The following is a 25,388-nucleotide window of genomic DNA, read 5'->3' on the forward strand; positions in this document are numbered from 1 at the left end:
TTTGCAGGCTGGTCACAGCCCCCAGCCACCCAAGCTCCCAGTGGAGGCTGGCTAGAAGCAGGTATCTGGGATTTATTTAGCTTCTATAATTGAAACTTTGTTGCCTTTTGTGGAGGCCACAGCCGGCCAGGGCAGGCGGGAAGCTTGGCTTCCTCCATCGCCGGGGCAAGCAAGCCTCCTGCTTGCTCCAGCTCCGTGCTTGGTTGGGTTAATTTGCATATAGTTGCTCTGATTGGCTGGTGGGCGAGGCTTGGATGTAGCGAAGGTACGGTCAATTAGCATCTTTGTCTTTTATTACTGTGGCTTTTTTATTTATTTTTTTTTTTGGTGCATGGGACAACACCTTAACCAACTGAGCTACTTGGCCAGGGCATGAATCTATAATTCTTTAAAACCAAAAAGTTTTAAAAGGTGATAGTAAAATGTCTAGGCACCAAACTAAAGTTTTCTGGAAAAGGCAGTTCTCAGGAATACACTATTTTTGGTGTATCCTTATAGGCGATTCACTGGCAAGCACTAGTGCTTGCAGATCTCTTTAGTGCTCCCCATGCTCCTAAATCATTTAGGTACCAAACTAGTAAGATAAATCTTTTCTTTAAAAGGGGACTCTATAGTAGCAGATTATAGATCTGTGATAATTTTTCTTTAAATAGTTTACAAAGAAATGTTTGTGACACTGGTATAGGGGGTTTCCTCATAACAGCCTGTTTTTTGCTAAGGACACCTTGATGGAGCTCTTTGTGCTAGGGGAGGTGCTTTTTGTCTTATAGTTTGAAGCTCTGACTTACTCGGTGCTGCTCCCAGAATCCTCTTTTAGCTTCCCAGGTGGAAGTGGGATTAAACGGAGCCTTACCTCAGTCTGACCAGGGGCGGGCAGGGCTGTGGGCATCAGCAGCAGATCCTCCTCAGTCCTCAGAAAATCTCATGGAGTCTCTGACATCCATCAGCTATAAAACAAGAGCAATGGCACCCAGCCTTAGGGTGCCTTTGTAGGTGGACTAAGTTTCTGAAACACATTGGGGAACAGTAAGTACAGGTGCAACGTGCTCAGCAAGGCACACTAGGAAGTCAGGACTTGTCCAAATCCGTGTCTTATTAAAGTTGCTACTTGACTTGGATTTTCAGGATTTTTCCTCAAATCATTGAAACCTTGAAAGTTACATAAAAATAGACTCACTTTACCTAACGGGGATCTTTTCCTACACAGGGTTCCTGAGGATCCTGAGTGTATGTGCAGTGTGCTAGAGGAACTCAGGAACAAAGGAAAAGCCAGCCTGGTATTAGGTTGAAATTTCCAATAGTTAACCATTGTTACCTTAAAAAGATATGATTTTCTCTATTTTGGCCTATATTTTGAGGAGTTCCAATGAGCCGCACCACTGGTGTGGTTGGAGAGTTGGTAGGGAGTTACACTAGTGCCAGAGCCAGAAGGACGGCAGAGCTAAGCTCAGAACCATAAGACCTGAGGCCAACAAGGTGCCATGGAAGTGCTTTAGGCCAGAGTGAGCGGATCAGATTGGCCTTCAGCATGAACTCTGTGACCATGATGTGGAACACAGATGAAGGTAGACTAGCTGTAGACAAGGTTAGAATCATTCCAGTCAGTTAAATTGGTGCTAGGGAAAGGAGAGAAGCATGTGGATTCAAGAAATGCTAAGGAGGTGGACTCAACAGGGGTAGGATACTGACTGGGTGCAGGGACTAGAGGAGGAAGGGCAAGAGTGGCTCCCTGGTTTCCCGTTTGCTTTACTGGGTCGATAGTCATGACATTCTCCGAGGCAGGAATGGAGGAAAGGCAAATAGGACTAGGGAGACACTGCTTCAGGTTTGTACAGATTTAGTCTTAGGTATCTGTGTACCCCCTCGTAGAGCACACCGGGTAGGTAGTTGGACAGACAGGAGTCTGGAGCTCTTAAACGTGGTTAGGTTAGAGATAACACATTCATTCACAAATATTTATGGAGTGCTAGGCACTGTTCTAGGGATTGGGGTATCTGCTTTTCATTCTAATTGGGGGGAGCCATGCCCATTCAAATGAGTGCCTCCGGTGGGGGAATTAACAAGAAAATAGGATAGAGAGTGACTGTGGGGAAGGAGTAGGTAGGTATTCAGAGAATGACTCTGAAGAGAGGAGCTACCCCTGAGAAGATAAAGGGAAAAGGTATTCTGGCCCTGGCTGGTGGTGGTCAGTGGCCCACACAACTGAAGGGTCTCGGGTTTGATTCCCAGTCGAGGGTTCATACCTGGATTGCAGGTTTGATCCCCAGCCCTGGTCAGGGTGTGTGCGGGAGGCAAAGATGTGTCTCTCTCACATGGATGTTTCCCTTTCCTCTCTTCTCTTCCCTCCCCTCCCTCCTCCCTTTCACTTTCTAAAACAGTTAGTGGGAAAAATACCCTCAGGTGAGGATAAACAAGCAAACAAACATCAATTCTGGGCAAAGGCCCTGAGGCAGAATGAGCAGGTGCATTGGAGGAACTGAAAGAAGGCCAGTATGACTGGGGGGAGGGGGGGGGCAGGGGGTGGTGCACCATGGGGAGGCCCATGAAAGAGGCCAAAGGGGAGGGAGGGCTGGTGGATCAGCACTTGGTCCCTAGGAAGCTGGGTTTATTCTGAGTGTGATGTTCAGTCATAGGAATTTGAAGACGGGAATGGATGAGGTCAATGGTAGTGTGTGCATGGTGAAGAGAGGAGAGGTCTCTGATATTTATTTGAAAGGGAGACCTACACCTACCTTAAATGAGTCTGAGAAGAAACAACCATAAAAGTAGAAGAGAAAGAAAGATAATGTAAAGAAATATAAGGAAAGAGCTTTAAAGATGGGGGGAATTATTAAGAGGCAGATGGACAGAAAGGGAGAGGGAAAGACTAAAAATGTAGGCTGCGTTTAACATCATGAAGATCATTCTGGCCTTGGAGAAAGCAGTCCTCCTAAACCCTCCCTTTCTTTGCCCACATCCAACATCCAGTCAGTTCCCAGAGGATAGAAGCCACGTGGGTTTGGACTAACATGCAGCTGGGGAGCGGAGTATTTGGCTGGTAGGAGGATGACAGAAGAGGAAGGAGGAGGGAAAGTGAATGCCTATGAGAAGGGGCAGGGAGCACTGGTGGCTGCCCTTTGTGGCTGACAGCATGGATGTAAGGAGCACGGATGAGAGAGCCACCTTGTCTTAACCAGCTGCCTCTGTTTGTTAACTCGGAGTGAAAGAGTATAGGGGTTATCATTTGGGGGAGTTTGACTACAGAGCACACTGGAATTTCAGTGGTGGATGGTGGAAGAGAGGAAGTAGAGGACTGTTATGTAAGCCTAGTAGGTCAAGCAGGGTGTCAGGATGTTGATTTAATGTCCACAACGTGTGGCAACTCCAGCTTGACTGGGAGCAGCATTGATATGTGGGGGCCCCTCTTTCAGAATAGAAGATGGTGGGTGGCACAGGCGAGGGTGGGAATCAAGCCTTCAGGGTTCATTGCTGCAAGCCTGGCCGGGTGAGCATGTGGGGCCTCCAGTTTACTGTCAGGCATGCAGCATTCTTCAGCAAAACCCCCTTGTGAAGGAAACAAGCACCAGATGGTTTTATCCCAGAACTGGATCCTCCTGGAGCCCTGTGCAGGGGAGTGGCCTCCCCCCGGAGACCACTTGATAGTTAAGACAGGAACCTCTGAGCTGAGCACCCAGAAATACATTATGCTGAAGCAAGCATGTGCATTTGTACATGCCAGCCAGTCTTGTGTACTTACAAGTGATTACTGTGTTCGTTCTTATGTAATCTGTTCAGGCCATTTTCCCATCTCTTATGAATTCCTGGAGATGAGGCTCTGTCGTTCACTCACCTTGCCTCTCTGCAGTGCCCTGCACATATCAGGCACTCCTGCATATGCACACGGCTTAAAAATCTGCCAGGTCACCACTTTCCCTCTCCCTTTCTGTCCATCTGCATCATTGCAGTCAAGTTCTGAGAGGGGTTGAGACAATGGCCTGGTGTTTCCTTTGGGTAAATGCAATTCGTATTGCAAAATTAAGTTGTTGCTTTGGAACTTGTCTGCATCTGTTTGCATGTGGATATTGAAAAAAGGAGTGGTAGCTTTTATAATTGTTAGGGCAAAAAAGGATTCTGTTTCTAAACTGGGGCAACCAGCTGACTCATCAAGCGCCTTGACCTTTTAGGTTTCCATCTTCCTCCTTAGGAAAATGGAAAACTGAGCAGGTTTACAGACAGCCCAAACACGACACTGAGGAACAAATGATTTTTCTTATTCACTGAGCTGGTTTGGCTCAGTGAATAAGAGCATCGGCCTGCAGACTGAAGGGTCCTGGGTTGAATTCCGGTCAAGGGCCCATGTCTGGTTGCGGGCTTGGTCCCCAGTAGGCAACGTGCAGGAGGCAGCCAATCAATGATTCTCATCATTGATGTCTCTATCTCTCTCTCCCTCTCCCTTCCTCACTGAAATCAGTAAAAATATATTTAAAAAAAGAAAACAATAGAAAGAATAAAAATTCAAGAAAAATTAACAACCCGTTTTGATTTCCTTCTGACAGATTAAATGAGTATAAATTTACCATCCCCAAAGGAAACTTTTCAAACAATGGATCTTATAAAGGCTCCATTTTAGGAGTATGGCTTCTTTCCCCCTCTCACCACTAGGTGGCAGCATGAAGCAGAGGAACCTACAAAAAAAGTAAAGTGAAAAGAAAGTAAACGGAGGGTTTGGCTGCATGCTTGAGATTTGGTCTTAGAATCATGTTTTCTTACTCTTCCCTACAGTTTCATTTATCAAACATTACTAGGTTTTTCGGAGCTAATTTAAGTACATAGATATCAATTTAAAGAAGTACTCAGCCGGGATTTTAGAGCAATGTAAGAAATAAAGAAAATCTTGAAGTGGCGGGGAAGGAATGGGAGCATTAGAATGGGGATTCGTAGATTTAGAAAATTGCCCTTCTTTTTTTCTTACTCCTTGTGCATTAGTGCCTAGTGAGTAGTTTGCTGCTAAGAGCTGGTGTCCATGGTGTTGCCTTGGATAGGAACCCAGGTTACGATACTCCTGCACTCTCTCCCAGGGCAGATGTGGTAGGTCATTATGGCCCTTCTCTGCAGCTGGGAAACAACAGCACATCCTACTGTCTGACTCCTCTGAAATCTGTTTAAAGATAATAGTGAAATTTGTTATTTGGAACTTTGTAAATAGCTCAGTATAGTCAGTGGGAAGGAACCATGGAATTAGGTAGGGTGGGGGGTGAAGGACAAAAATGTAACAAGAGTAAACATAGTAAAGGAGCAGCCAGTGTTTAGAGGCTAAGTTTAGGCACCTCTGTTAGTGGAAGAGTCCTGTCCTGACAGCTGAAAATGAGACTGGGGAAATAGTAGGAAGACACTTACTACCTTCTCTCCTCCTCATCCTACTTCCTGAAATTCCAGCCCCTGCATTGTCAGAGTGTTTACAGCTCTACTGCTTGCATAAGCCATTCATCTTATTCTGTAGCCATGTCCCTGCATGTCCTATATCCTAGAAGACTGGGAGCCCATGAGGAGAGGGGACCACCCTATTTGTCTTGATAGTCCATAGCACTTGTTCCTGGCACAAGGCAGACTCTTTATAAATGAGTAGTTGAATGAATTTAGTTGAGGATATGGGGAAGCAAGAATATCAGTGCAGACAGACCCTTCTGTGACCAGATGGTCTTGATAAGAAATAGGGTTTGTGAAGGCTGGTGACTGGGTGCAGGGGATTAGAAGATGCTCATGGTTGGCAGGGAGGAGAGTGGGATAAAAGTGGGAGAAAAGGAGTGGGGCTGAGCAAAGCTCTAGAAAGGCTGGGAAGGGCATTAGCACTGGCCCGTGCAACAAGGTGGAGCCTGTGCTGGTGGCCAGCCCGCACCAAGCCTGAGAAAGAGCCTGTGCTGCCAGGGCCCCTGTCCTAGCCAAACCAGCTTAAACACAAAAAGGGATGTGTTTGTTCCCATAGGTGGAAAGGCCAGTATAGGGCTGGGGAATGGCTGGTCTCTGGTATAATTAGATCCAGACTCACATGATGCCCTCAGAATATATATGTATCCTCTGGCTCTTTCTCCTCTGTTCCACTGGTGGGCACACCCTCACCCTGAATGACTGAGCAGCATCAAGCTTGTGTCCTGCAAAAGTCCAGGGACTGACCCATCGACTAACTGGGTTGCTTTCCCACAGCTGAGTTAGTGGTCCTGACTCAGGCGAGGCCCCAGGACCCGGAAAAGGGAGAGGCAACCCCCGGAGAGGAAATGGGAGGAGGGTTCCCAGAGTGGGGGGTGTAAACTGGGGAGGCAAAATCATCAGGAGAGCAGGCAGGGCTGCAGGTCCCTAGTTTGAGTCACCATAAGAAGCAGAGGGCCTTTTACATGTTGCTGTGCACATCATCACTCTTTTCCATGTTTTTTAGCATCTCCATGACACGGTGAAGAGGAGCCTCGATAGTACCACCTCCCCACAGAATGGCAGTCAGCAGAATGGCTATGGAGACCTCTTTTCTGGGCAAAAGAAGACCCGCCGGGAGGCTCCCATGGGAGTAGGTGTCTCTTCCAATGGCCTGCCTCCAGCCTCCCCCCTCAGTCAGCCTGAGGAGCCTGGTGCAGAGGCCCTGCAGGCCAGCGGGAAGCACTCGCTGGGACTGGACTCCATGAACAAGAAGTGTCTGGCAGATTCGCACCTCCACCTGAATGGAGGCAGCAACCCCAGTGAGTCATTTCCTCTGAGCCTGAATAAAGAGCTGAAGCAGGAGCCTGTCGATGATCTGCCTTGCATGATCACAGGGGCCGGAGGCTCCATATCCCAAAGCAACCTCATGCCTGACCTCAACCTGAACGAGCAGGAGTGGAAGGAGCTCATCGAGGAGCTGAACAGGTCGGTGCCCGATGAAGACATGAAGGATCTGTTCACTGAGGATTTTGAGGAGAAGAAGGACCCAGAGTCCTCTGGTTCTGCCACACAGCCCCCCTTGGCACAGGACATTAATATTAAGACAGAATTCTCTCCAGCAGCCTTTGAACAAGAACAGTTAGGCTCTCCACAAGTGAGGGCTGGGTCTGTAGGACAGACCTTTATGGGTCCTTCATCCGGGCCTGTGAGCACAGATTCATCCAGCCTAGGGGGCTCTCAGCCCCTGTTCCACACCTCTGGTCAGCCCAGGGCAGAAAATCCCAGTCCCAACCTGATGCCGGCATCAGCCCAGGCCCAGAATGCACAAAGAGCCATCTCCAGTGTGGTGCTGCCTAGCCAGGGCCCAGGAGTGGCCTCAGAGCTGTCCTCTGCCCACCAGCTCCAGCAGATCGCCGCCAAGCAGAAACGCGAGCAGATGCTCCAGAATTCACAGCAGCCTGCCCCAGCACCAGCACCAGGCCAGATGTCCACCTGGCAGCAGACGGGCTCCTCCCACAGTCCCTTAAATGTTCCTTACACCATGGAGAAGCCTGCCAGCCCTCCCAGCTACAAGCAAGAGTTCACCAACTCCAAACTGCTCATGATGCCCAATGTGAACAAGAGCGCCCCTCGTCCCGGAGGCCCCTACCTCCAGCCCAGCCATGGAAACCTGCTGAGTCACCAGCCACCAAGTAACTTGAGCCAGAACGCCATGACTAACCAAGGGTCGATGCTGGACTATGGCAACACCAAGCCCCTTTCTCATTACAAAGCAGACTGTGGGCAAGGCGGCCCTGGGGTTGGTCAGAGCAAGACATCCCTGATGGCTTATCTTCCCCAGCAGCTCCCTCATCTGAGCAATGAGCAGAACTCTTTGTTTCTGATGAAACCAAAGCAGGGAAATATGCCCTTCCGATCTCTGGTTCCACCCAGCCAGGTGAGCCTATGGCTTTGCTCTCTTACTCTGCATCCCTGAAGTTACCAGGTCCCTGGGGAGCAAAGAGAAGGAGGGAGGGAGCCGCTGCGGTTGTCCTTTTGATCCCGGACACCAAATGGGTCCAGGCCGCCTGTCACTACTTGAGCCAAATTAAGCAGAGACAGGGTTGAATCATATATGAGCAGCCGTGGGCAAACTACGACCCGCGGGCCGGATGCGTCCCGTTTGAAATGAATAAAACTAAAAAAAAAAAAAGACCGTACCCTTTTATGTAATGATGTTTACTTTGAATTTATATTAGTTCACACAAACACTCCATCCATGCTTTTGTTCCGGCCCTCCGGTCCAGTTTAAGAACCCATTGTGGCCCTCGAGTCAAAAAGTTTGCCCACCCCTAATATATGAGTGTTTATTCCAATATGCCAGCAGTATGGAGAGAGCAGCAGGTCACCCTGTAAATTCTCTAACCCCTCCTACCAGCCGGCTGATTATATAGGGACTAGTGGCCCAGTGCACAAAATTCATGCAGGGGGGAGGGGGGGTGTCCCTCAGCCCGGCCTGCACCCTCTCCAATCTGGCTGGGACCCCTCGGGGTCGGACATCCCTCTCGCAATCTGGGACCGTTGGCTCCTAACCGCTCACCTACCTGCCTGCCAGATCGCCCCTAACCACTCTGCCTGTTGGCCTGCTTGCCCCCAACTGCCCCCCCCCAGCCTTCTCGCCCCCAACTGCCCCCCTTGCCGGCCTGATTGCCCCAAAATGCCCTCCCCCCACTGGCCTGATCACCCCCAACTGCCCTTCCCTCCTGGCCTGATTGCTCCTAACCACCTCTGCCTCGTCCCCACCACCATGGCTTTGTCTGAAAGGACCTCCGGAAGGTCTCCCGGTCTAATTAGCATATTACCCTTTTATTAGTGTAGATAAGGAAGAAAGCTTCATGCCAAGGGGAAGGGGCAGGATAAGGGCTGCAGGGTCTGTGGTCCATGTGTCTCCTTCCAGGGTCTTAAAAATCCCATGACAAGGTAGTTAATTTTCAATGGTGTTAAAACTCAGCTCCTGCCAGTTCCTGGGACTAGAGAATGGTCAGCATTCCTGAGGCAAATTCCCGGAGGGGGGCCAGGGTCCAGGCAGAGCAACAAAATCAAATCTCATCCTGTCCTTTGTTCTCAAAATGCATTTTCTTTTCTGAGCAATGGCCCCATCTGGGCCCCAAGGTGTCTCATCTTTTTACAGCTCTGTTTTTCTTCTTGCAGCACATCCTCATTTCCCAGGGTCTGTAAGAAAACCTCTTATCTATAGTCAGTAAGGTGAATAATCATTAAACAGCTGTGATCCTATTCCTATTACATGCCCTCTCCCCTATCACTTAGACTCCTTGGGAGTGAAAATTGATCAAGCAAACCTAGGTTGAGTCTTTTTATATTTTTTTAAAATATATTTTTTTATTGATTTCAGAGAGGAAGGGAGAGGGACAGAGAGATAGAAACATCAATGATGAAAGGAATCATTGATTGGCTGTTTCCTGCACAACTCCCACTGGGGATCGGCTCCACAACCTGGGCATGTGCCCTGGCCGGGCCTGGGTTGAGTCTTAATAAACAAAAATAGGGTAAAATTCCTTTGGTTTTAACTATACACATTTTTGAGGAATCACCTGCACTTAGTCTTGTGTTTCTTTTATGCTACACAAAGTAATTTGTGGCTGGATTTTGCAGGTAAAGTTCAGCCTTAATGTGCTTCTTAGAGGCTTCTTCTTTTTAACCACTTTTCAGATCTCTTTGTTCAAAATATTTTATTAAGTTTTAGTAAGCTTATAACCTTTTAGGTGAGTGCTGCTTTCTAACATCTCTGAGTTCCATGGTTCTTTAGTCCTTATGCACAAGCCTAGCAGAACCACCTGGCTCTGTGGGGGAGGATGGTCATGTGCCAGTGCTGTCATGGTCATGATTTACCTTTCTGCTCTGCTCAGCTATGTTCTAAGATGCCTCCTCTCTGGAAGCCTTCTGATGGCTGGACCTCAGACAGTAACAGATGTCCCTGGCTTCCTCCAAGACAGGTTGCGCACACTTCCTTTGCTCACTCCACAGCAGGGGTCCTCAAACTTTTTAAACGGGGCCAGTTCACTGTCCCTCAGACCGTTGGAGGGCCGGACTATAGTTTAAAAAAAACAACTATGAACAAATTCCTATGCACACTGCACATATCTTATTTTGAAGTAAAAAAACAAAACGAGAACAAATACAATATTTGTATTTGCATGTGGCCCGCGGACCATAGTTTGAGGACCCCTGCTCCACAGTGTGTCCTGGGCTGTTTTCCACATCTGCACATCAGACCCATTGAAACTTTTTAACAGTTTGTGACAACAGTTGTGTAACGTGCATTGTCTCCTGTTCACTACTGTAAGCAAGCCTGCAGTGAATACCTTTATGTGTGCCTTTGTGTATTTGTAGCTGGTAATAGCATGAAGAGACTGACGTGCTCACTAGGCACAGTGCTTTTGGAAAGTAATTTTGTCATTATGTATTTTTCATAAGCCATAAAAATATTCATAAGCATTGGCACATTATAAACCTGCAAAAACTAATCCCCCAAAAGAGAAAGTTATATACCAGATATCCATTGCATGTTTATATCTGATAGCCCAAAACTAGAAGCAGTTTAAGCATCTTTCAACAGGAGCATGCATGTGTAAATGTTGAAACTTCCACTTATGTCAGCCATTAAACTGCTGCATAGCCACTAGCAAGCAGCAACCTTAAGAAAGAGTGGCGCCCTAACCGATTTGGCTCAGTGGATAGAGCGTCGGCCTGCGGACTCAAGGATCCCAGGTTCGATTCCAGTCAAGGGCATGTACCTTGGTTGCGGGCACATCCCCAGTGGTGGGTGTGCAGGAGGCAGCTGATCGATGTTTCTCTCTCATCGGTGTTTCTAACTCTCTATCCTTCTCCCTTCCTCTCTGTAAAAAATCAATAAAATATATTTTTTAAAAAAAGAAAGAAAGAGTGGCACAGTGATGACTGCCATCTTAGTAGCACTTTGCACCTCACAAAGCGCCCTTGTAGCCTGTGAGCTTCTGCAGGTTGGGGTGAGGAAGTTACATCAGAATCTGTCTGCTCTAAGATAGAACCTTGTACAGATTACGTATACAAATGAATAAGAACTAGAAGGGAGCTCAAGAAGTTGAACTTGTCTAAATAATAATTGCTTTTTGCCCTTTTCCTTTTTTGAGTTAAATTTCCCCTCTTTATTTTAAAATGTAAGTAGTGATGTTGCAATAACATTGTGATAATCTTTGACATGACTTTCACTTTTGGTCCATGTATTAATTGAAAATATTCATTAAAGTTCTCATCAATACTTAGTATTTTTTAAGCATAAGTATTTGACAAAATCCAAGCAGTCTCTTCCCAGAAAAATGTTGTATATAAGTGGGCAGACAAAACAATTCCGGGCAGTTCAGGGACAGCCCCATCCCCAGTAACCCAAGGTTTGCAAACCCAGAATATGGTGTGTCTCCCTCACCCAAAGCCCCTCTGAGCGCTCCTCTTTGGGGCCCACCTGCACTTGTGCATCCCGGTGAGTAAAGATATATAAGCTATACTTGCTTACAGAAGCTATTGCAAACCTATGCGCTTAAGTGTGAAATCACACCCTTGCCCCTGGCAAATCATAGGAAGCAAAGCTAGCAAGCTGCTAGTAACTGTTCATTACTGGGCCTGGAGACTCAGGTGTTTGCTCTCTTGGTCTCCGGCCCAGCCCTGTAGGGTGGCTGCACTGTAGTCATCTGCAGGGAGCTAGGCTCGCATCAGATGGAGCTCCTCTGTTCTGATCAGGGCTTACAGACTTTACCGTGTCCCACCTGACTCGGGAACCCCCTTCTCTGTGTTGACAGGAGCAGAACCCTCCCAGCGTCCCTGTGCCAGCCCAGGCCTCCAGCGTGGGGACCCAGCCGCCCACTGTGTCAGCGGCCAGCACTCACAGCAGCACCCCCTATCTCAGTGGCCAGCAGCAGGCAGCTGTAATGAAGCAGCATCAGTTGCTTTTGGATCAACAAAAACAGAGGGAGCAGCAGCAAAAGCATTTGCACCAACAGCAGTTTTTGCAAAGACAGCAGCACCTTCTGGCAGAGCAGGTAAAGAAAAGTGGGAGAAAACCGTCCCCTCCTCTCCCCCACATCTCATCCTGCCTCCCAAGGCACCGCAGTGGCCACGAGCTCAGCGGGGTGCCATGTGAATGTGCTCGGTGCATGTTTGGTATTAGAGTGCTTTGCCCTTTTAAACCCCTTTCTGTGAGTGGCATTTCTCAGACAGTGGTGGCCTGTGTCAGAAGCAGCTTTTATGTCATTTAGTGGGGATTAATGAAGGCAGAACCTGTGGCTAAAACTATATGTGTTTGGGACAGTTTTCCATATCCTTTGTCGGCAGCTGCCAATGCACTGAGCTTCCCAGTCCGTCAGTTTACTGTGGGCCAAGCTTGGTTGTAAATGTAGAGTTTGTGATAGGTCAAGAGTGTGAAGCAGGGAAGTGAAGACCTGCCTGAGGTCCTGGGGTTGTAGAGTCGGGACCAACAAGCTCCCTCTAAGTCCTACAGTTCATCCACTTGGTCACCAAGTAAAATGTGAAGGTGCCAAGGTTCTCAGGATTTTAAATGACATCTTTAAGACTTAAGAGAAGCCCTGGCTGGGTTGTTCAATGGTTAGAACATCAGCCCACAGATCAAAGCGTTGCAGATTCGATTCCCAGTCAAGGGCACGTACCTTGGTTGCAGTTTCCTCCCTGGCCCTGGTCGGGGCATGTGCGGGAGTCAGCCAGTCAATGTTTTTTTCTCTCTCTCTCTCCCTCCTCCTTCCTTCCACTCTCTAAAAATAAATGGAAAAATATGCTCAGATGAGGATTTAAAAAAAAAAAAAAAAAGAACATAAGAGAAGAACTAGCCATCCAGTAGTTCAAGTTGATTGAGAATGACTTTGAAACCCACATCACTACCTCGGTTCTGCTGTTTTTTAAATAACAGCTTTATACATGACACACAAGCAACCCATTTAAAGTGAATAATTCCATAGTTTTTAGTATATTCGGAGTTATGCAATAATCACTATAGTTTTGGAACATTTTATCACCTAAAAAGAAAACCTACCCAGCTGGCATGGCTCAATGGTTGAGCATCAACCTATGAACCAAGAGATCATGGTGTGATTCCTGATCAGGGCATGTGCCGGGGTTGTGGGATGTGCAGGAGGCAGCCAATCAATGATTCTCATCACTGATGTTTCTATCTTTCTCTCCCTCTCCCTTCCTCTCTGAAATCAATAATAATATATTTTTTATTTTTTTTCAGAATATATTTTTTTAAGTATATTTTGATTGATTTCAGAGAGGAAGGAAGAGGGACAGAGAGATAGAAACATCCATGATGAGAGAGAATCATTGATTGGCTGCCTCCTGCAAGTCCCCCACTGGGAATCGAGCCCACAACCCGGGCATGTGCCCTTGACCAGAATCGAACCTGGGACCTTTCAGTTTGCAGGCCGGCACTCTATCCACTGAGCCAAACCGGCTAGGGCAATAATATATTTTTTAAAAAAGAAACCCTAAACCCTAAATTCATTAAAAGTTATTTCCCCCATCTTCCAGGCCTAGGCAACCACTAATCTACTTTCTGTCTCTATAGTTTTTCCTATTTGTGAATATTTCATGTAAGAGGATTCAAGGTTCAACCTTGTTGTAGAATGTATCATTATTTTCCTGCTTTTTATGACTGAATAATATTTTGTTGTATGAATATGTCATATTTTATGGCTCAGTTTATCTGTTGGTACAGTTGGGTTGTTTCCTGAACTTTTTGTGGACATAGGTTTTCAGCTCTCTGAGTGTATATCTAGGGATGGAATTGCTGGGTCCTATGGTAACTCTTGTGTTTACCTTTTGAAGAATTGCCAGACTGTTCTACAAAGTAGCTACACCATTTTACATGCCCACAGAGTATATGAAGGTGCCGGTTTCTCCACATCTTCCCCACACTTGTCTTTGTTATTCTAGCCATCTAGTGCCTGTGCAGTGGTATACCATGTGGCTTTTTTGATTTGTATCTTCCTGATCTGCCCTCCTTTTTTAAAAACTCACCTTTCCTTTTTTTAATTATTGCTCCTTAGCTCAGCCCCATCCTTGTGCTTCAGAGTGATTTTGTTTGTTTGTTTGTTTGTTTGTTTTTAATCCTCATCTGAGGATATTTTTTTCCCATTGATTTTTCCAGAGAGAGTGGAAGAGAGGGGAGAGACAGAGAGAGGCATATTGATCGGTTGCCTCCTACATGAGCCCCACCAGGGAATCGAGCCTGCAACTGAGATATATGCCTTTGACTGGAATTGAACCCGTGACCCTTCAGTCTGTGGGTCAATGCTCTAACCACTGAGAAAACCGGCTAGGCCTCATAGTGTTTATTAAAAATCCCCAAAATGAGATTGTGAGCATTATATGAGATAGTCCTCAGGAGTCTGTGAGTAACAAGTCTGGACAGTTTTCTTTTCTCTGATCTAACACTGTTTTTCTTTTATGTGGGTCTTACTTTGTTCTGTTCTTGGAATTTTCTAGGAGAAACAGCAGTTTCAGCGCCATCTGACCCGCCCACCACCCCAGTACCAAGATCCGACACAGAGCACCTTCCCACAGCAAGTTGGGCAGTTCACAGGTGAGGGGGCATCTGGGTGATGGAGTGGGGCAGGGGAGGTAGGCATGCCCAGGGCAGGTGGTCTCTTCCACTCGTGCTGAGTTCCTGCTGTCTGCCTAGCTTTCTGCTAAGTGCTTTATGAGTTTACTTTGCTCATATAAACTTCAGTCTGCCTACGGAGCCTGCTTTCTAGTCACCCTGTGGGCCAGAAGAGGGTCAGAGAGGCAGACCACTTCGGCTAAGTACTTTGGCTGTGTCCCTGGCTATACAATCTTTTGAAGCAAAATCATGTCTAGTTGGAAGATACCTTATCAGTAGGAAATGGCTTCTGTAATTCTTTTAATTTTATTAAATACTAGAGACCCAGTGCACAAATTTGTGCACGTGTGGGACCCCCTCTGGGTAGCCTGTGGGGATCGGGCCGGAACCCACAGTCCAACGCCGCCTGCAGCTCCTACCTGCTGCTCCCGCTCATCCTGGCCCCACTGTGCCTGCTGTGGGCTCGTTCCCAATCAGTCCCGATCAGGAGAGGCTGGCACTGCCACGGCAGCGCTTGTCAGCTGTGAGCCCTGCGTCTGGCACCCTCCCGAGGGGAGTGGCCTGGGGGATCGGGCTGAAACCGGCTCTCCGTCATCCCCCAAGGAGTCCCGGATTGCAAGAGGTGCAGGCCAAGCCGAGGGACCCCACTGGTGCACGATCGGGCCGGGGAGGGACCACAGGAGGGCTCCAGGGCATGTCTGGCCCATCTCACTCAGTCCTGATGGGCCGACCCCAGCAGCAAGCTGAGCATCTGCCCCCTGGTGGTCAGTGCACGTCATAGCGAGCGGTTGAGTGGCCTTAGCATATCATTAGCCTATTACGCTTTGATTGGTTGAGTAGATGACTGGACACTTAGCATAATAGGCTTTTATTATATAGGATATTGGGGTGACATTAGTTTATAGGATCATATAGGTGTCAGGTGTACATTTCTATGATATGTTACCTAGATATTGCACTGTGTGCCCACCATCCAAAGTCGAACCATCTTCTGGCACCATTTCTGTAATTCTTAAGAAAGTTCTTTGCTTCAGCAAAGTGACCTCTCCAAGTTTCCAGATAAGGAGACACTTAATGCACTTGTGTGGGCTTTGCTTCTTTTTTCCTTTCTGCTCACTTTGATGACACAAGTGGCAGCATCAGCCCTGGACAGCTGACCAGGAAAGGAAGGAAGCACTCTGAGGGGTCTCAGCTGTCAAGTGTCAGATGTGCAAGGGAACCTGGCTGCCACTGCTCAGGCTGTCACTCTAGAAATACATAGAGATGCCAGTTGACAGATGCAAGGAAATGTGGTCTGCTCTTCTCGGAATATCTTCAAAACCTGTCCTTTTCTTGGTCAGTGACTCTTACTGTAGTGTCCCAGAGAAACGGACCACAGCTGTGCATTCTGGAAGAGCCCAGGGGAGTTTTATGTGCATTGACCAGGACTGAGGAGTTGAGGTCAGCAGGCATCGCAGAAGCCTGGGTCTTAGCCAGCTTTCCTGCCTTCATCCCATCTGTTGTTGATGTGGGCTGTCAGTGGGCGTGAAATAGACTTTCTTCCTCCACCCAGTTTTTAGTTAGGTGCAAGTGGAGAGAGTGAGAGGAGCAACAAGGTGCTCAGGTAAGGCCAACCCCTGAACAGTCGCTCTCCTGCCCACAAAAACCCGCCTCAGTTAGTGTTGTCACCATGAATCCATTGCTTAGGGCAGAGGTCCAGACAGCAAGTTCCCTGAGGACAAAGGACAGAACCTGTCTGTCACATTTCTTGCTGTCTCCTCAGGACAGCGCCCACCACAGAGCAGGTGCTCTATAAATGCCTGCTGATTGCAGTCTAGACTGCTCTGTTCCCTGAGGGTCTATGCCGTGAAGAATAAGCTCAAGCATTCTGTCACCCCTGAGGGGGTAGGGAAGAGGGAAGGGGGGGGGGCACATTTGTGTGCACCCCTCACCTAAGTGATTTTAACAGCTGCCCAGCAGGGTCTAAACCACAGTCACAATCCAGTTACCTTTTGGCTTTGCAGCCCTGCCCTTCCCATGGCAGCCACAGCTCTTCTGAATCTGGCTGAGGCTGTCTCTTCAGTTTTGTCTCTAACCAGCTGGATACTTTCGCCACAGCCCAGCCACAGACTTCCCCACACAGCCTGCCTTTCATAACTTCATACCTTTGCATACACTCTTCTCTATTTCTAGAATACTGTTTCTCCAAACTGCTAAACTTCTGTCTACCCCCCTTTTTTTTTTAATAGATGAGTATTTACTTTGCTTAGCAGTAGAACTTTTTTAAATTTTTTTATTGATTTCAGAGAGGAAGGGAGAGAGGGAGGGAGAGAGAAACATCAGTGATGAGAAAGAATCAGTGATCGGCTGCCTTCTGCACACCCCCTACTGGGGATCAAATCCCCCAACCCGGGCATGTGCCCTGACTGGGAATCTAACTGCAGTCTCCTGATTCATATTTTTGGTTTTTTTTAATATATTTTTAATTGATTTCAGAGAGGAAGGGAGAGAGAGACAAAAACATCAAAGATAAGAGAGAATCACTGATCAGCTGCTTCCTGCATGTCCCCTACTGGGGATCGAGCCTGCAACCTGGCATGTGCCCTTGACCAGAATTGAACCCGGGGACCCTTCAGTCCACAGGCTGACGCTCTATCCACTGAGCTAAACCAGCTAGGGCCTGATTCATATGTTGACACTCAACCACTGAGCCACACCAGTCAGGCATGTCTACCCTTTTAAAATCCAACATATTCGTCACCATCTCTCTGAAGCCTTCCCCAAGTCTCCCAGGCATTGAGCTTTCATCCCCTGTGCTCCCACAGCCCGCTGCCTGGCCTTTGTTGTAACCCTGTCACAGCACATGGAGTCTTCACCTCCCAAAGGCAGGTCCTGAGGTGGATCCTTGGAGCCCCCAGTGCCCAGCATAGGGCCTGCACAGAGCAGAGATTGGTGGGCCTCGGAGGGTGAGCCAGTCAAGTCCACTGGCTTCTCTGTCCTGGCTTTGCCCTTCCTCTGCACCTGTCTGGATCTCCTCATTGCTGCAGACGCTGCCCCTGGCCACAGGCTCTCCTTTGAGGTCCCATTGGATTTCTGATTCTGCTGTTCGTGCCCATAGGCTGGCAGCTGCACCTCGGGTCATGGAGGTGTCTCCTCTCTGGTGGCCAAGAAATGCCAACTTGATTGACAGAATCTTCTCTGTCTTCCAGGCTCTTCTGCCGCCGTGCCTGGCATGAACAACTTGGGTCCGTCGAACTCCAGCTGTCCTCGAGGATTCCCTCAGGCCGGGAATCTGATGCCAATGGGCCCTGGACACTCGTCAGGTTCCTCTCTCTCCTCCAACTCAGGCCAGCAGGATCGGGGTGTCGTTCAGTTCACTGGCTCCCAGAGCATGCCGCAGGGCAGCCTCTATGGCATGGCCTCTGGCATAACCCAGATAGTTGCCCAGCCCCCACCACAGGCCACCAATGGACATGCCCACATTCCACGGCAGACCAACATGGGCCAGAACACCTCCGTCTCAGCTGCCTATGGACAGAACTCTCTGGGGAGCTCTGGCCTCTCCCAGCAGCACAATAAGGGGACCCTGAACTCTGGTTTAACTAAGCCACAGGTCCCAAGGGTGTCGGCAGCCATGGGAGGCCAGAATCCTTCCTGGCAACATCAGGGAATGCCGAACCTGAGTGGCCAGACCCCAGGAAGCAACACCATAAGCCCGTTCACGGCAGCCTCCAGTTTCCACATGCAGCAGGCCCACCTGAAAATGTCCAGCTCTCAGTTCTCCCAGACGATGCCCAGTAGGCCCATGGCCCCCATGAGCTCAGCAGCTGCAGCGGGGCCCATGTTGACTCCCGTGAGTGCGCAGCAGAGGACCAGTGCCCCCGCCCCAGCACCTCCCCAGGGAGCCCCACAACAGGGCTTGCCAGGCCTGAGCCCTGGTGGGCCTGACCTGGGGGCCTTCAGCCAGAGCCCTGCCCCACCCATGGGCGGCCGGGCAGGGCTGCACTGCACCCAAACCTACCCTGTGCGGACTTCGGGCCAGGAGCTGCCCTTTGCCTATAGCGGGCAGCCGGGTGGCAGCGGGCTGTCCAGCATGGCTGGGGACGCCGATCTGATCGACTCCCTGCTGAAGAACAGGACTTCGGAAGAGTGGATGAATGATTTGGACGACCTTTTGGGGCCTCAGTAATGGGAGGATTTATGATGTTTTCAGTGTTCATACATCCTGTATTTTTGTTCTCATATTCAACAATGAGCAACTATTTGGACCAAAAGCTCACAGCCCGGTGTGCTGGGTGGGTAGAGCAAAGGCTGAGGCTGAGGCCCCACCTGGCCAGGATCTGCAGAGCCCCCTACTCCAACCCAGCGGTGTGGTCTGTCGGGCTGGCCCCAGGCCATCTTCTGGCGTCATTACCTGGTGTTGGGACAGCAGGACAGGGTTCTACAGGTGGTTTTCTATCCAAATGACCAAAAAAACGACAGTTATAGCAGTGAAACCCCACAACGTCAGGCTTATAAAAAATCTGTGCCATCATGTTGGCTTAATCCAAGATTTCTCCACTTGCCCTAATGCTGGGGACAAGTTTTTGTTGAAACTATATAGCAGAATTACTTGCAATTTGTAGCATAGTAAAAGATGAAATTTTTTAAAGTTTAAAGCAGAATAGGTGGTGGTTTGAGTTGATTGGGTGGCATTGGAAACCTCGGGCTTCCTTGGAAGAGCCTTTTTTATTCTTGCTCTTGGTCAGCTTTCAGGGAGTGTCACTGGAAACCTTTTCCGTAAGTAAGTCTGTGGCTGCGTGCGCCAGGGGCTCAGGATGCTGCGAGATGGCAGGGCCCCTCCCCCAGAGCGCGTGCTTCTGGGGACCCTGGTGGAGGAACCCTTCCTCCCATGCCTGGCAGCAGGCCCCGGGCTCAACGCCGAATGGGATGTTTAGGATTCCTCTGTCCCCTTCTGTTGTACCTTCCCACCTTCTGCAGTTAGTTTCTCTGACAGCGTATATTTAATGTATTAGGTGATCATTGTTGAGTTGTGCACAGATGTCTTTCCTTCACCCCACTTGCCCTTCCTTTTTCTCCAGCCCAACTGGAAAACCTCCTCAAGGCAACAGTTTACTAGATGGGAGGGGGAAAGAGTCATTACAGTTCCTTAGGGAGACCCAGCATTGCGGGGAGACGGGTCCCTCCCCAGAAGGAACGCTTTGGGGAAGGAGAACGAAGGCGAAAGGCATGCCCTGTTCTGCAGGGAGGCCCTGAACTCCACTTGTTCTTACTCTTGCCACTGCCACGTCAGATGATTGCACTTTTAAAGGTAATTGCTTTATAACACTAACACGTCCTTTCTAAAGATTCAGGGGGATTTCTCCGTAAGGTCTGTGAATGAATGGACTTGACTAAGCTAAGAGTGGGCTGCTTGTGGAAAATGAAGGTGGAGAGAGCACTTTGGTTTAAGAAAGCAAAGTGGTCAGCACAGGGTGAGACCCTTTCACAGTGATGGAGAGAAAGCGGTCCGTGGAAGAGTGGCTGTATGCAGAGTGGTCTCGAGAAACCGCAGCTCCATTTCCCTGGAGTCTCCAAATGGTTCATTCAAGGAGCGTCCTACGTAAAGAACTGACCAAGGAACAGATTCGTGCGACCAGCCTGAGTGTCTGGGATGAAGGGTTGCGGGTTGTACACATATGGTAATGATTTGCACCAGCCGTGCCTTGCTGGGGGTACTTGGACCCTCAGATCCTCTTCTCTAATAGCCATTTTTCACCACAAATGGTGTTGTTGGGCCATTTCCCCTTTAACTGCCCTCCCTGCCTTTCCCTGATGCTGAATTTAGCTTTTGAAGAAGGCAATGAGTGAATCATAGAGCCAGTGAAGACTCCACCCTCTGAGTTAGTTCCCCAGTTTGAAGGGGAAGAGGGTGACTTCAGCAGGTTTTCTACCAAAAATAGTGGGTGAAGGCTAATGATGGGCCCTTGTTCCTCTCTGGTCTCCCTCTGGCTGCTGCTCACCTCTGTCCCCAGGGCACTCCACCTCCCTCCGGGGGAGGCTGCCCCAGCCTTAGTCCTGGGCCACCTAGATAGACAGCAGGCTTCTCACTGCTGTAGTGTCAGAGCAATAAAATGTGATGCTTGGGGTCCCCCCAGGGAGCTGCCCGGCTTTATTTATGAACCTGGTTTTTGGGTAGCTGGGGAGGAGAGGACTCCGCTGCAGTGCAAACTCCCTCCCCCCATCTTCCAGGAGCCATGACTCAAAAGGGTGCTCGGACTTTTGTTAAACACATTTGCTTTGTGTAAATAAATGTTTACAATTTTATATTAAAGATGGAATAAGTGTTAGAGCTTCTGACTGTATATTTTTTACTTTTATAGATTTTTAAACTATGATTCTTTATATATGTGTTCTGGGGAGCTATGATAAGTTTTATGACAAACAATTGGTATTAACTTTTTATTGTCATCAAAGTACATAAAAATCCTATTAATCCCCTTATTCTTCTACTTCCCTTAACTCTGGTATACACCAAAAAGAAATCCTGGCTCTCGTTTTATCATTATAAAATAATAAAAGTATTTTGCTAGAATGGAAACTGCCTGTGTATTGACTTAACATGGCAGTGCCTGCAGGGTGGGCAGTGGTGTGGGCCGTGACTGCTTTGTTGGGTAGCTGGTTTTCTTTTGTGATTTCACTGTTTTCTTACTGAGCATAGGGGCGGGGGTTTGGTTTGGTTTACCTCAGAGTAACTTCTGGTATTTGAAGGTAGATATGAAATTAGAACTGACGTCACTCGGGCTCTCCCATGTCTTCATGTCTATTGTGAGGGAAGACCTCCATTCTTATCTTCTTGAGGGAAAGATTTCAATCAAGAGACAAAGTGTAGAAAAGCAAACAAGAATTGATTAAAGCAAAATATACCTCGGAGAGTGAAGCAAGGCAGGGCATAGAAGCAGCAGCAGAACCTGGGCTGGGAAGTCAGAGAAAAGGGGGCCTTGGAGACGGACAGGCTCAGGGGGTTGGCCCGGGCTAAGCTGCCGCTGCCCATTGCTCCCCTGGTTGCAAGCTTCATGTCGTCCCTTGGAGACTAGGGTGTACGTGCCTGTGAGGGAAGGAGGAGGAAAGGGAATGGCTCGGTGTGCTCCTGGAGGAGAGAGCCCACTGGGACCTTCGTTTTCAGGGGTTTAAAGGCTGGGCACTTAGGGGAGGTCTTCGGGATGGATTGATAGAATATTCATCAGCCTTATGCGCATAATGTGTCTGTCTTTTGGTGTGGTTAGCTAATGGCACTTAATTGGATTTCTGTTATCTGTCTCCCTGTGGAGAGGATTTAAGCTATTTGCCCTCTGGTTGGGGAGGAGAAGTGCAAACCATTTACTTTTTTTTTTTTTTTTTTAAGAGAGAGAGAAAGGGAGATAGATGGAAAGATTGATGAGAGAAACATCGATTGGCTGCCTCCTGCATGCCCCCTACTGGGGATCAAGCCCACAACCCAGGCATGTGCCCTGGCCAGGAATTGAACCTGGGACCTCTTGGTTCATGAGTTAACGCTCAACCACACTGGCCAGGCACAAACCACTTACTCTTAAGTGTTCTTGGTTATAGGATTTACTAGGTGGGCACAAACTACTGTTTAACTATCAGTCTCAGGGTCCCTATTCTGCTTGTCCTAGGATTTTCCTAGCTTTTACTCTAACAGTTGGACCAGTCTTTTCTTTCTTTCTTTTTCTATTTTTTTTCTTAATCCTCACCTGAGGATATTTTTCCATTGATTTTTAGAGAGAGTGGAAGGGAGAGGAAGAGACAGAGGGAAACATCAATGTGAGAGACACATCAATTAGTTGCCTCCTGCACCCCCACCAGGGCTGGGGAACCTGCAACGAAGGTTCCCTTGACCAGAATCGAACCCAGGACCCTTCAGTCCTTGGGCTCTATCCACTGAGCCAAACCAGCTAGAGCCAGATACTTTAGGTCTTAATAGTTCAAATGTTTCACAGCCATACATTATAGATGTTGCAGGTTTGGTTCTAGACTACCTCACCTCAATAAAGTTAATAACTCCGTACAACAGTCACATGAATTTTTTGGTTTCCCAGTGCACATAAAAGTTATGCTTACGTAAACTATACTATAGCCTAAGTGTACAGTCACATTATGTCTTAAAAACAAAAACAAACGAAACAGCCCAGCCGGCACGGCTCAGTGGTTGAGCATCGACCTATCAACCAGGAGGTCACGGTTCCATTCGTAGGCAGGGCTGGAACTGATGCTTCTATCTCTCCCTCTCCCTCTCAAATCAATAAAAATATATTGTAAAAATAATAAATTAGCTCTAGCTGGTTTGGCTCAATGGATAAAGCGTCGGCCTGCGGACTGAAGGGTCTCAGGTTCCATTCCAGCCAAGGGGCACATGCCTGGGTTGCAGGGTCAGTCCCCAGTAGGGAGTGTGCAGGAGGCAGCCAATCAATGATTCTCTCTCATCATTGATGTTTCTATTGCTCTCTCCCTCTCCCTTCCTCTCTAACATCAATAAAATATATTTTAAAATAATAAATTTAAAAAGCAATGTGTTTAATTTAAAAATACTTTATTGCTAAAAAATGTCATAATCTTTCTGCTGGCGACAGTTTTTGCCTCACTGTTGATGGCTATTGACTGATCAGGGTGGCAGTTCTTCAAAATAAGACGACAATGAAGTTATCTGCTCAGATGGCCTCTTCCTCTCCTGAATGATTTCTCTGTAACATGTGATGCTGTTTGATAGCGTTAGACTCAGAGTAGAATTTTTTCCAAAATTGGAGTCAGTCCTTTCAGACCTGCTGCTTCAAGTTTTCTTCCGCTTCTCACCTCTCAGAGCTGGGCCTGGCTCTGGGTTAGGCTCTGTTGTAAGGAGGATGAGCCTTCTTTCTGCCAAGGGCCATTTGGGTATTTATAACACTCGTGGGCCACAGGCAATTACCAACTTAGAAATGAGCCTGCTGTGTTTGGTCAGACATTTAATGAACTCACCCCTCACGCCTTGGCCGGGCCAGACATTCCCCAGCCCTGGCTTAAGGGAAGGCTGTGGCTGGTTTGAGCCATCAACACCACTAAACTTTTCCACATTCGCAATAAGAGTTTCACTTTCTTACCATCTGTATGTTCACTGGAGCAGCACTTTAAATTTCCTTCAAGAACTTCCCCTCGGCCTTCCCACCGTGGCTGACAGCCAGGAGTCCTGGGGCTCAGCCTTCCTCGCACAGCTTAACATTCCTAAGCTTCTGACCTTAAAGCGGGAGACGCACTCACTTGAACATTTAAAGGCCGTTATAGGGAACCCTGTGCACTGCTGGTGGGAATGCAGTCACGGTTAGTGCAGCCACTATGGAAAACATTGTGGAGTTTCCTCAAAAAAATTAAATATGGCCCTAGCCCGTTTGGCTCAGTGGATAGAGCGTTGGCCTGGGGACTGAAGGGTCCCAGGTTCGATTCCCGTCAAGGGCATGTACCTTGGTTGCAGGCACATCCCCAATAGGGGGTGTGCAGGAGGCAGCTGATTGATGCTTCTCTCTCATCAATGTTTCTAGCTCTCTATCCCTCTCTCTTCCTCTCTGTAAAAAATCAATAAAATGTATATTTTTTAAAGTAACTTACTAAAAAGAAATTAAATATGGAACTCCATTTGACCCAGTGATCCCACTTGTAGGAATATATCCTAAGAATCCCAAAACACCCATCAGAAAGAATGTATGCACCCCTATGTTCATAGCAGCACAATTTCCAATAGCTAAGATCTGGAAACAGCCCATCAGTAGATGAGTGGATAAAAAAGCTGTGGTGCATTTATACTATGGAATACTATGCAGCTGTAAAAAAGAAGGATCTCTTACCCTTTGAGACAGCATGGAGGGACCTGGAGAGTATCACGCTAAGTAAAATAAGCCAGTCAGAGAAAGACAAGTATCACATGATCTCACTCATACATGGAATCTAATAACAAACTGATGACATGGAAGCATGGAACAGTGTGGAATCTCCGAGGAAAGGCGGGGGAGGGTGGGTGGAAGGTAATCAACCAAAGAACTTGTATGCATATATGCATAACTCACCGACGCAGACAGTGGGGTGGTGAGGGCCTGGGGTAGGGGGCAGGGGTGGGCTGGAGGGGATTGATGGGGGGAAAGGGGACATTGTAATACTTTCAGCAATAAAGATTAAGTAAATAAAATAAAGGCTATTAAAGGATTGTTAATTGGCCTGATGTCAATATTGTTGGGTCTCAGGGAAGTTCACTCTCCCCAGTAATCAAAGAAGTGCAAACGAGAACAGGGAGCTTGCTCTGCCGCCAGGTTGACGAGGCGAGCCGGGCTGGCTGCAGTGCGCTGAGGCAGGCTGCCGTACAGCTTTCTGTGGGAAGAAAATTTATAAAAGGTATCAGGTTCCTTAAAATGTTCATGCCATCTGTCCAATCCAGCAATTCCAATTCTGAGAAGCCATCCTTGCATACAATTATGGCTGCAGAGAAAGATTATAGCACAGGCCTTACAGCTGCAAAAACCTGGGGCAGTCTCCATGGCTGCCAGAGGGTCGGTTAAGTAAGTGCAGTACTTCCACTTGATGAGATACCATACACTTATTTTAAATACTTAGGGAGGCTTAAACTTGGGCTTCTTATATTACAAGCCGATAAAAAGAAATCTGGCTAATAAAACCAAAAATTCCCTGTCCCGGGCTCGACCTTAAGGTTAGCACTGTAGCTCCCATAGTCAAAGGCGGCACTGAACAGCCAGGCCCCGGGGGTAAGGCCAGGAGGTTCCCAAGCTCTGAAGCTCTGCCGCCATCCTGGGTCTGTCTGCTGCCTTCCTGGGTCTGTCTGTCTGTTGCCATCCTGGGTCTGTCTGTCTGCTGCCATCCT

The 25,388-nt window shown here is 48.1% G+C and overlaps 1 protein-coding gene across 1 annotated transcript; it reads left to right on the forward strand.

Moving 5' to 3' along the window:
• Nucleotides 1-3,130: 3,130 nt before the first annotated feature.
• Nucleotides 3,131-21,081, forward strand: MAML1 (mastermind-like transcriptional coactivator 1). The gene is made up of 5 exons (XM_014538587.1): nucleotides 3,131-3,136; nucleotides 6,410-7,822; nucleotides 11,718-11,957; nucleotides 14,416-14,512; nucleotides 17,719-21,081. Exons 1-5 carry the CDS (start codon nucleotides 3,131-3,133, stop codon nucleotides 18,696-18,698), a joined length of 2,736 nt encoding a protein of 911 aa, XP_014394073.1. The 3' UTR covers nucleotides 18,699-21,081.
• Nucleotides 21,082-25,388: the final 4,307 nt, after the last annotated feature.

The sequence above is a fragment of the Myotis brandtii genome, unplaced genomic scaffold, assembly GCF_000412655.1.
Source record: "Myotis brandtii unplaced genomic scaffold, ASM41265v1 scaffold193, whole genome shotgun sequence".
Taxonomy (NCBI): Eukaryota; Metazoa; Chordata; class Mammalia; order Chiroptera; family Vespertilionidae; genus Myotis; species Myotis brandtii.

What these genes read in the sequence shown, in the direction of transcription:
- MAML1 (XM_014538587.1), top strand. An exon ending in CTCTGGTTCCACCCAGCCAG is followed by an intron (nt 7,823 to 11,717) that starts GTGAGCCTATGG and finishes CTGTGTTGACAG; the next exon opens with GAGCAGAACCCTCCCAGCGT. An exon ending in AGCACCTTCTGGCAGAGCAG is followed by an intron (nt 11,958 to 14,415) that starts GTAAAGAAAAGT and finishes GGAATTTTCTAG; the next exon opens with GAGAAACAGCAGTTTCAGCG.